Source organism: Euleptes europaea, chromosome 6 (genome assembly GCF_029931775.1).
Source record: "Euleptes europaea isolate rEulEur1 chromosome 6, rEulEur1.hap1, whole genome shotgun sequence".
In the NCBI taxonomy this organism is placed as follows: Eukaryota; Metazoa; Chordata; class Lepidosauria; order Squamata; family Sphaerodactylidae; genus Euleptes; species Euleptes europaea.
Window position 1 is genome coordinate 93,968,242 of NC_079317.1, and position 12,026 is coordinate 93,980,267.

Consider the following 12,026-nt stretch of genomic DNA (forward strand, 5'->3'; position numbering starts at 1 on the left):
GTTTACCAAAAAAAATTCCCTACAGCCCTACAGCCCAATGTAGAGTGCATCGCAGCAGTCTAGTTTAGATGTTACTAGGGATTGCTCCACAGTGGCAAGGTCTTTTTTGCCCAGGAAGGTCCACCGTTGGCTCACTAGCTAAGGCTGGTGAAAGGCACCCCTGGCTGCAGCTGCCACCAGCCTATCCAACAAAAGGCCCTGGTTCAGCACCCCCACCCCCCAGGTACAAACCTGCTCCTTTAGATGGAGCACAACCCCATCCAGAACAGGAAACATCCCTATTCTGGGGTCAAACCTTCCCCCCACTGATAGCATTTCTGTTTTGTTGGGATTAAGTTTCAGCTTCAGTAGTTTCATTAAATGAGCATTGTCTTCTCCTTACTAGTTCTGACATAAAATTATCTTCCATGCTAGATAAGAGTTTATACTTGCCTTGGACATTTCCCTTGGCAGATTGGTCTGCAATGGCATACAACTGCATGAGTGGAACCAACTGGATCTGCAGCTTCAAGCCAAAATCTGTCTGTACAATAATATGGTAGGAAGATGGCTGGAAAATTGATAAGCTAGCTGGAAAACAATAAGAAAACCAAGTCATGTTCTGTTGATTATAACTGACCAATCTCTTTCTGTAACCACAGGGAAAAACAGCAATGAACCTGCCTTATGCTATGCATCAAATAACCTTCATTTTTTGCAAAGAATGTTTTCATTGGCTGTTGTGCTAACCAGGAGAGCTAGAAAAGCTAGTTTGGGGGGCTGGATCCAGCCAATGCTTTAACTAAAAGCCAAAGTGAAAAGAAACATTTTAGAAATGACAACAGTTGCAGGCCAGGGTTATCCATCATCTTCTTCCACATAGCTGGCAGGGTGCAAGATTCTGGGGCTCAGCTTGGCTTGCTTCTGGGTAATTAAAAATAGATAAAAATGCAGGAGAAAAGGGGGATTCCTAAAACCCAACATAACAATAGGCGCCAAAATATGTTCCTATTAGTCTGGATCAGGTTTTGCCAGATAAACCAGTGAATATATTTCTCATATTCCTTTCTAGAATCTTTTGTATTGCACTTCTTCCAACTCATAGCCATCCCAAAGTTCCTGTCTCAGCTTGTCATTGACCCAACACCCTAAAATGGTCAGCCAAAGAATTAGCAGTGCTTGGGAGAAATGAACAAGTGTTTCCTTCTCACCTGATACATGGGGCAAGTGGACCTCATTCTCATTGAGTAATACAGTACCATCTGATTTGAAAACTACAATCTGTGTGGAGAAATAGGCTTTGTTAGTGGGGTCTCAAGAGTGTTAAAATAAGGAAATAGGTCAAATGAACATAATGATAATCAATGCAGTGCAAAAAGGGAAACTGTTGTTTTACTAGGGTTACCAGCCTCCAGGTGGTGGCTGGAGGTCTCCTGGAAGTATATCTGGTCCCCAGCTTACAGAGGTCAGATCCCCAGGAGAAAATGGCTGCCTTGAAAGGTAAACTCTGTGGCATTATATCCTGCTGAGATCCCTCCCATCCTCAAACTCCACACTCCCCAAGTTCCAACCCCCCAAATCTCCAGGAATTTCCCAACCCAGAGCTGGCAACCCTATGTTGTATGCATGGACATTACAGTTATTGAAAGTATTCTCAAACTTGGGGAAACAGCTCAGCAGAGATGGATTTATGCACAAGCTAAGTAAACTACAGTTTAGGGTCTCAGATTATGAGGATAGAGGGGCTGCCTGGAAGAGGAAAAGAGGAAATTGTGTGAAGACAGCAATACATGAAAAAGTGAGGTGCCCCTTGCAAGTCATTATAGGTTCCCCATTGCACAACTGGGCCCAGTGTGCTACTCAGCCATAGTTTTCCCAGATGGAAGGTGCCAGGGGGAATGAAAGGGGGGAAAGGTGAAGACAAGGGGGCAGATAAAGGCAGGTTGGCTGATGGGTGGCAGGGAGAGAAGGAAGCAAGATGGGGGTTTCAGTTTATGGGGGTTCAGAGAAGAGAAAGAAAAAATAGTAGGGGAGGAAGAATGAGATGCCCCCCAAGTTCTTGTACGTCCCCTGCTTGTCATGAACTATAGCCAGACTTACATTTTGCTTGTGGTCTATTAAGAGAACTACTGTCTTTAGACATGTCTGTTTGCCTGTAGAACCACAGGGGCCCAGCTCTCCCAAGAGGACATTTGAGTCATTTTTACTGCCCTGCAATTAGAGAAAAACAAATATTACTCATTGCTGCTTAAGCTGATTCCTTTTATAGAAAGACATAATGGCATGGAGTAGGGGTCACTGGGGGTGTGGTGGGGGAGGCAGTTGTGAATTTCCTGCATTGTGCAGGGGGTTGGACTAGATGACTCTGGTGGTTCCTTCCAACTTTTTGATTCTATTAGTTACCACCAAAACAAAATCCTATAAATCTTTGCTTATGATACTCCAGATGGAGCAGGAAAATAAATGAAATAACTCTCCCTGCATGGTTTTTGTGTGAAAAAACTGCTTGGGGGGGGGGGAGCCATTCCTCCCCCCACAGCACTGTTCTGAGCCCATTTGGGCTCTCCTTTTTTTTACCAGCAGTTCCCCACAACTGCTGTGAGGCTGTGGGGAACACGGAAAAAGACAAGAGAAGAAAGGTAATGTGTGGTTTAACTCCTCAGGCACAATAGTTCATGCTGTCTCTATAACAGACCAGTAAGTCTGCTGTCTCTATAACAGACCAGTAGTGATAGAGTTTGGCTGACCAGCAAATAAGTCAATTGATCAGGTATTAATCAGGATAAAGAAAATGCAAATGCTTGTAGCTTTGGCGTTTACTTTATAGTTCACACACAGCACAGACTTCGGAGAGGGCAGGTGGCAGAGAAGGGGAGGGGCAAGCAGTGTAGAGCTCTGCGCCACGTATTTTTCAGGTTCAGGTTTACTATACTGAAAATTTGTGATTATTCAAAAAAGCTCAATTGCTTATATCCAACTTTTTCGGCTTTTCAAAAATTTCCTGGTTTACTAAACCCAAACCCGAAAAATACCCAAAACAGGTGCACAGCCCTATTCTGCTATCTAGAACTGGGTAGTCTCCTTGTTCCCCTACCTCAAAAGTGTACTACCACATTCCTTTTAACCAGAGCAGAAATGTCTAATGCATTTACCTTTGCCAGAACATAGTAGCAGTCTCCATGAAAGGTGTATTTCCTCCCATCAAAGGTGGTGATGTGAGCTCCTCCTTCCAGTGCACATGTACTTGGACAGGGTAAATCCTGGCATATCCACCTACCTGATTGGCAAGTGCTGTGAATAAAGAAGAAAAAGAAGGCATTGAAGGTGGGCTCAGGGCTTTCAAGCAGAGAAATTGTACTGAACGTGTTTGCATTCAGAGACACATCGGGAATAAGTCTAGTGCTTTCCCATCCTTTCCCTCAAGGCACTTTCAGGAAGGATATCATGCAAAAGGCAGAAAGGTCATTTCAGAGGGTAGCTGTGTTGGTCTGCAGAACAACAGCTAGATTCGAGTCCGGTAGCACCTTAGAGATCAACAAGATTTGGGGGGTATAAGCTTCTGAGAGTCAAAGTTCCCTTTGTCAGATGTCTTTGGTATCTGATGAAAGGAGTTTTGACTCTCACACAGGGACAGGGCACTGTTTTCCCCATTGCTGGCACGGTTCCAGATAAAACACATCAGCAATGGGGCTTCCACATTCCCCCAAAGTTTCTCTGATCCCCCAGACTGGTCACACACCTCCCGTGGGCCACCATGTCTTTTGCAATAAAAAAAAAATCACATTTGCACTATAATATTATATCAATATATGATTGCACCAATAGGTGGAGCAGTTTCTCTGAATTTTTGCACTTTCGTTTTTCTTAAAGTGAGTCTCTAGCTCTTTCTCTTTCAAACATATGCCTCTTCCCTTATATCTCCACAAGGGACTAGAGCAGGGGTCCCCAACCTTTTTGAGCCTGTTGGGAACATTTGGAATTCTGACATGTCATGGTGGGTGCAGCAACAAAATGGCTGTGGTGCTACCAATGCAACAGTTTAAAAAAAAAATCTGTGCAGACAATCAAATCTCTCATAGTCCATCAGAAGCCATGCTGGGCAAAAACCCCACCTGGCCCCACCTACTTCCTAAAAACACTTGGCGGGATCCAGAAAAAGTATCAGTGGATGCCATGTTACCAGCAGGAACCACGTTAGGGACCCCTGGGCTAGAGACTTACTTTTTAAATAAATAAAGGTGGGAAATTCAGAGAACCTGTTACACCTATCAGTACAATGCTATACTGATAAGATATTCTAGAGTCATTTTTTTAAAATGGCTGCTGCAGGGACAGGGAAAACAGCTGCCATGTGGGCCAGAAAATCTGAATTTTCCCACCCACATAGCACCCATCCAATCTTTACTGCGATCTTTCGCAAAACATTGGTGCAAAGCAGGTGTGAGAAAGGATGGGGAAAGGACAGGGATGCTCCATGATTAAGGTTGCCAGGTCCCTCTTTGCCATTGGCAGGAGGTTTTTGGGTGGAGTCTGAGGAGGGCGGGGTTTGGGGAAGGGAGGGACTTCAATGCCATAGAGTCCAAATGCCAAAGTGGCCATTTTCTCAAGCTGAACGCATCTCTATTGGCTAGAGATCAGTTGTAATAGCAGGAGATCTTCTGCTATTACCTGGAGGTTAAAAATATATATACTTGGACTTCAATTATATAGTTATTCAAGAGTAGTGCAGTCACTATGGCTTTTAAAGAATAAAATTTTGACCAATGACACACCATTGTATGAGCAAAATTAATTAATATGTATTGTTCATAGACTGCCTCAGCAGCATAATGAAAATCATACAAATTGGTTGTAATAGCAGGAGATCTTCTGCTATTACCTGGAGGTTGGCAACCCTATCCTTGATGCTGTAGGAAAACAGGAAAAAACCACTTCCAAAAAGCACTGAATTCTGGGCGGATAATCTGTGTGGAAGAAACCTTTACCTATTTAGAAGGATGATAGTATAATTCTCCTGCATTTTCATAGGACTTCCTCAACAGCAGCATCAAAACTATGGAAGCCTGCCTCCCAGCCTCCTTGACAGCATTTTGGTATCAGGTCAAAACAGAAGCTGCTCTAATTGATCTTTTTTTCTCATTTCTTTTCCTCCCTGCCATTTTCTTGACTTGTTCTGCTCCATTTTTAAGTTCATCTGGCTATTTTCATTCGTTTTCAATGTTTTGGGGTGCGGGATTTTTGGGTTGGGTTTTTTGGGGGAGGGGGTATGATTGTACGGTTGACTTAATACTGGATGTGAAAGAACTTGACCTTTACTTAAAGAGCTAATCAAGAAGATATTCAGGTTATCTCTTAAGATTCCCAGTTTGACTATAAAGGTGACAACTCTAAACTAGAATGGTCTCCCCAAAATCACTCTTAAAAACGCTGCACAGGGACTTGAATTCCTTACCAACTTTCACACTCATTGGTGATATTTTTCCCTGGGGCATACAAATTCCCATGAAGCTTGCAGTAACACTGGCTTGTTGCCACACAGCCTTTGCCAGTAATATCATCATAAACTGTGCCTGCAAAACAAAACAAAGCATGCTACTTCATTCAAGACAACTGAGGCTGCAAACCTGCAAAGTTACAATGAGAGCTAGTAACTGAGCCATGGCCCCCCATCTGACAAGGGCTCTGAACTTGGGTTTTAAATTTCAAATACGTCTTTACATCCATGGTACAGCACCAAAATGTACCTTCAGGGCAAAAGCACCCGTCCATGTAGTGCTCTTCACATAGGCTACTGATCTCCAGGTGTGAGCAGGTGTCCATACAGGGTGAGCCACTTTCCAAATAGACCATGTTTGCAGGGCAAGACTTAGCTGAGATAGTGAAAGAGAAGCAAGAACTAGTTAGGAGCAATTTCTGCTTCCCAAGGACACACGTACTAAAGTGTGGAAAATATAAGTTAATTACACTAATGAGGAATATGAACTAAAACTAATCAAACATTATTTAACAAAGAAAAAATATTCTTTAATTGAACATTAATTCCTAAATGTTGAATTATTCATTTTTCAACGAAAATAAAAGCATTTTCAGAAAGGTTTGGACAAATGTCAAAAGTATCAGTTATGATTTGAGGGTGGTGGGGAGAAGACTGACATTTGTACTCGGAAAAAATATAATTTTGCTAACATTTATAATCAGGGTACAACCCAAAGAAAGACAATTGAGATTATAATTCTCTTTAATTGCATGGGAGTTAACCATTATAACTTTCCTGGATATTATTTTGTTATTTTCAGTTTCCTTTTTGCTTTTTCAAGCAGAAGACAGTATTCTAAAATCACACAGTCATGGAAAAACTCCTATTTGTTGTTACAACAACACAGGAACAGATCCCAGGTCTTTGACAAGCACATCTCACATGAGCCAGTTAGCGCCGCAGAAATGACAATACTTACGGCAAAATTGTGATGTCCTCCAGTTCTGGGGCCTGCCACCAGAATGGGAGCACTGGCGTGAGAACTCTGAAATGGTGCTGCAGAGGCAGAAGGAGTCCTCCACTTGTTGGCAAGCACATTTGTCCTGCATGCAAGCCTGAATATACTGCTCCAGATTCAGGCGAGACTGGCAGTCCGCAAAAGCAGGAGCAGACAGCAGAGCCTCACACTCATCCCGCTAGATAGAAAAGAAAGTACGGGTTAACAGATCTCCTAAACATCTTGTGTTACCTTTTCCCAAGTGGCTTCTAAACCAACAGTAATGAACATTGATGATTAAAATAGTTTATGTATGTAGTGGATTCAAACTTCTGAAATAATTAACCTAGGATATTGACCTTAGCACCAATTGATGGCACCCAGTAGCACCTCTTGGGAGGATCCACTTTTGAATAACATCAGGTATGCATGGTTTTAGGGCTTTAAGATTAAACATCTGGCATGGGGAAATTTGTTCCTGACACATTTTCATAGCATTTGGGCTGCAGATGTATAATGGTATTGTAGTCTCAGACACAAACTGTCTCTACTGTACACTAAGGCCTCTTATGCCATGGCTGTTTCCCTCGGCGTCACCCTTCTGACTAGTTTGGGTCTTTGTTTTGATTATGCATGCCATTTTGTGACTGTCCGAGGTCGCCTCACTCTCCCCCTGTGTTTCCACGTGTTTTGCCCAGGTTTTCAGGGACCTGTTTTATCATGAATTTGAAAACATGGGCAAAATGCACAGAAACACAGGGGGAGAACGAGGCAACCTCTGACGGTCGAAAATGGCATGCATAATCAAAATAAAGACCCGAAGTCATCAGAGGGGTGACTGCGAGGGAAACAGCCATGCATAAAAGGCCTGAATCCAACAATCTGAGTTCTAGTCCTCTCCTTACTAGTAAGGACACTATATTTTGGAGGACTCCAGAGCCTAGGGTGTATTTACTTAGTGCATATGCAAAATGTGCTTGTTTCCCTCCCCTTCCCTCCAAATCCACACAGCACAGGGAAGAAATTCAAGAAGTTGCGCACATTCCTTAGTTCACACAAAAGAAGCTCTTCTTGATCTTCTTTTCAAAGCATTAATTGGGAACATTGTGAAGCTCACATTGCACTCATACTTATTATCCTCCAACAGAGATTGATATCCTATACTTTAAGTGTATACAGATCAGGGTTCCACACCGTTTTTAATGACTTACATGCTGGTTGCAAAGATCAACAGTCTTCGTCTCATCAGGATCGTCACATACTACATTAGGCTGACTAATCTTCTGTAGGTTTCCAAATGTGATTGCATTGTAACTCAAGCCTACAAGAAACAGTGAATGGTGCAGCAAATATTTATTTAAACAACTAAGCACTTGAATGGGAATAATCCTCCTCTATTGCTTTTAATTGTCTGAATTCCAACAACTATACAGGAAAAAAAGAATCTGCTGGATCTATAGAACTACTCAGATCAGTAAACTTACACTTAATATCACCCATAGAAGGCAGTTGATCCAGAGGACTAATGAGAAAACGTCATGCTATTTTTTTTTTCAATTAACTTGAAAACACACCATTCTGGTTTTTCAGTCACTAGCAGGAATCAGAACCATTATTCACAATTATATGGTGCATTCGTTTATTGCGCATTACTTTGGCCTTTTCCCAAGCTTTTTGTTTATGTATGAAAAATGATAAATTTTGAATTTTTCTACATTTTTAAATCATACTTATGGGTTAATTTCTCCATGAATCTATGAGATTTTATCAGAAGCACTACATTAATACAACTGCTCTTCAAATGCTATTTTATTGATTGGTTTAAATATTATTTATGTCCCACCTTTTCTCAAGCTCAAGGCAATTTACAAGTCACAATTACAACATTACCATTTAAAGCCAATAGAATAGCACCTCAGGGCCACATACCCTGTCTCCAAAAGATGCCCCAGTTTGTACTCTGTTAAAAGCCCTGGCAAATAACACAGCCGGGCAGTGACAAACGAAGATTTCTAATAACAATACTTTCCTCATCTCCTCAGGGAGCCAGTTCCACAAAGTTGGAGCTAATATGGAAAATGCCTGGCTCTGGTAGATGCTAGGCAGGCTACCTTAAGTGGAGGTAGAACCAGTAGGTGGCAACCTGAGGACCATAGCTGGCACGCAAGAACGTGTGAGAAGAGACAGCCATATCTGCTCTTAAGCCAGTCTGATCATGGAAATAAAAGACTGGTTTCTAAAGACACTCTTCGAAATGAAGAATATTTTTGTTCATATGGGATTCACGTGGATCAATTTCTTAGGGCTGTATACTGTATAATAACTTTGTATCCTTTCCAATACTGTATACTGATATTTGACAGCCATTTGTGTATTTTGTATCCTGCAAATCAGATCTCTGTACTGTTCTACTCACCATTGGAGAGAAATTCATTGTAGATTGGCTGACCATTGTAATCTCCACAAAGACCACAAGTCCTATTGTTAAACTTGGGATCAAGCTCAAGCTACATTGAAAAAGCAAAACCAGAAAGAATATCTCAGTTGGGACAGCAAAGGGAGATATGAAGCTGCTTTATACTGGGTCTCATGATCAGTCCATTCAGTACAATATATGCTGCTTCGAATAGCAGGGGTACTCCAATGGGTAACTGTATATTTTGTTTTCCTTGTGTTCTCCCTGGTCCTCCACAGCTCAGTTTTGAACTTAATCCTCAGGCATGCCAAGGCCCAATTTATATGAAAACCATGGCACACAGGAAATAGGTGCTTAACTGAGCAATCCTGAAGGGGGGGACGAAATGGGTGAGGAGGTGGCATGATCCATACAGCAGTGTAAGTGCCACTTACACTGTCCAAACTGGCATGGACTCTGGAGCAGAGGCACTTATGCTGCTGCAGGGGAGCCATGTGTCAGTGCGAGCCATGGGTGACAGCGCAGCTTCACCAGCAGCATATCTCCAGTGCAAAGGCTCACGCTGGTGCTGATGGGGGCGTTCCCATAGGCAGAGCTGCTTTTAGGCAGCTTCCAAAGCCCTTTGGACCTTTTTGCAGGCGCCAAGTTATGCCTGCAAAAAGGCAGGCTTAGCCTAATGAAACTCTATGGAGAGTTTCACAGGGTTTTCTTTAAAATATCATTTTCGGCTTGCTGCTCCCGGCAGCAAACCGATCAGGCGGCGGCGTGACAGCACCATTCCTGGGCATGCCGCAACTACAATCCCCTTACCAGGATTGCTCTGCTCATCTCCCCCTATACTTCTTGCCCTGAAACAGGCAATATTTGCACTGTTGTGGGCTCCATGTGCTCTGATGATATACTTCAAGGATTCCCCCACAGGGCAAATAGCTATTGCCCTGCGGGAGAATCTTAGGAGTATATCATCAGGACACATGATCTAGCTATTTCAGGTTGGGAAAATAGGGTGGGTGGAATGCTTAAGTACCCACTCCCTGTGCTCCACAGTCCCAATCCAAATCAGACCTGTGCATACCTAGAAATTAAATTCCCAGAATGGAGCTAGTAACAGACATATGATTGTGCAAACCAGGGGAAGATGAAGGAGGATGTGAGTAAAATGTAATGCATAGTGAGACTCTAAGATCCTTTAACTGGAGACTCCAGGGGCTGGATGTGGGACTTATACATGCATCACATATGCTCTGTCACTGAACTATGGGCGCTCTCTCTTTGAAGACTAAGCTGAAAAACAAATTTTGTAGCAAAAGTGGCATAAAAGAAATGGACTTGAAATACTGCAAGTATATAGTGAATGAACTTTTTTTAGAACAGGATTATTTGCTGAAGGGTTTGGAATTAAACTTTACAGCATATAGTACAGACCAACTCTTTATATTGTAATGGGATCAAACCTTAGTGCTAGTGTATTCCTGGCTACCCAACTGAGAGCCAAGGAAAGGTTTTTAACTTTGTCTGGCATTGGCTTAAGCTCAACCTCTACTATGCAGTCCCTCAGTTGTACAACAACCACTGAGAATACTTCCTCACTTTCCCTTGCTGTGTAGAGGTGCACTCAAGAGGATGCTCATGGTCTGTCTTAATCAGTATAATGAGACACATGGAAGTAATTGGTCTCTTGAGTCCAAGCGATAAATCCTATACTGAAGCATTAAAATAGAAGCTAAGAGTCATACATACCATCAAGGCATCTTCTCTGTTCCACATTAGAATCATCCCAATTCTGGCATAGATCTTGGTGTATGTACCATTATTTTCTATCAGCATACCAGAACTATAGTGCGGTGTCCTTACACTGCAGAGAAGGAAGTCACAAAAAGTTTTTTTAGACTCCACTGCAGATGAAGATTTATCTTCAGTCTCCACCTGTTTTATAGCCTGCAACTCAACAGCTGGTCTTCAGTATGCAATATAAAACTTTATTCATATGATTTTTTTCCTAGTGTAAATATGAATATTTCAAACAAAACTGATTGTTATTAGTAATCTGTTAGTAAGGATGCTCTCAGTTTATCAAATTTGAAAGTTCAATAAATAAAAGGTTACATTTTACTTGTGAATTAAAGAGGCAGTTCTATTTCCATCTGAAATCTTCTACTAGATGCCATATTTTCGATCTAGCAGTGTTGTTATTGCTTATTAAAGTTAGTTAAGTCCAAGATATCCTGCCTTCACCCTTTCTCCTCCCCTTCTTATTTACTTACTGAAGGTTTATATTGCACCATCATGTCTAACAAAGTACTAAATAGAAGCTCTCCATAGCAACAAGAAAATGACAATCACACACAAATGCACACAAGATCAAAATAAAGAAAACCAGGAGTCTGGCATTTGAATTCATCTCTGCATCTATATTTCTATCCACCAGAACCAGAATTATACTTATATGGACTGTTGGCTCAATATGGAATATTACATTTGTGTCCTTAAACCTACACCCCTTGAAATGAATGGGGTTGTAAGAAAATTAATGCTTGACAAAGTGACTCCCAGAACATCTTTATATTTTAACCACAGAGCCCTTTATACCAAGTGTTCTCTATGCGAATTGAGCCATTTTTCCAGAGCAAGATCTTACTGTATATTTTATTCACACCAGAGACTCTGCCACAGAGTAAACAGTCAACCTAACAATAGGGGAAGAGGTCTCATTACAGGAAAAGGAAAAAATTAACATTCACAGTGAGAAGGAGCAGGTCTCCTTAAACCAATTACTTAACAGTTGGCATGGATTTAGAAAGCCATAATCCACTGAAGAATGTCCTCCTCAATGCAAATTATTTATTCAAGAAGAAATGTGTGTAATCTATCTCAGCTGTACTAGAAAATGGAAAAACAACTTCAGCTGATAAGGATTAATCAGAACCAGACCATCCACTGTCTAAGTGGGTCACTTGCCCCTGATGCTAGCACTGCTGTTGAATGCCTCTTTGCTTTATGCCTTGCATGAACAGGGATAAACTAGTGGTTGTGTCCAAGCAAGTGATAAATGCCCTAACTGCATCTGAAGATGGACCATATCTCAAGTGAAAGAAGGAGGAAGCAAGGGTAACAGGGTCTGGGCCTAAACCTAGGTGGCAGAAACTTAGATTGGTTGT

At 41.8% G+C, this 12,026-nt stretch overlaps 1 protein-coding gene across 1 annotated transcript in view; it reads right to left on the reverse strand.

The window, feature by feature from the left end:
- Positions 1-12,026, reverse strand: part of MUC2 (mucin 2, oligomeric mucus/gel-forming) — a 77,685-nt gene that overhangs the window by 64,202 nt on the left and 1,457 nt on the right. Inside the window, exons 3-12 of the mRNA XM_056851963.1 lie at positions 10,609-10,723; positions 8,869-8,959; positions 7,664-7,773; positions 6,435-6,651; positions 5,724-5,849; positions 5,432-5,549; positions 3,132-3,270; positions 2,080-2,190; positions 1,191-1,260; positions 433-570 (exon numbers count right to left, since the gene is read on the reverse strand). Of these exons, the coding sequence (XP_056707941.1) occupies positions 433-570; positions 1,191-1,260; positions 2,080-2,190; positions 3,132-3,270; positions 5,432-5,549; positions 5,724-5,849; positions 6,435-6,651; positions 7,664-7,773; positions 8,869-8,959; positions 10,609-10,723 (1,235 nt within the window). The remainder of the gene's footprint in view (positions 1-432; positions 571-1,190; positions 1,261-2,079; positions 2,191-3,131; positions 3,271-5,431; positions 5,550-5,723; positions 5,850-6,434; positions 6,652-7,663; positions 7,774-8,868; positions 8,960-10,608; positions 10,724-12,026) is intronic.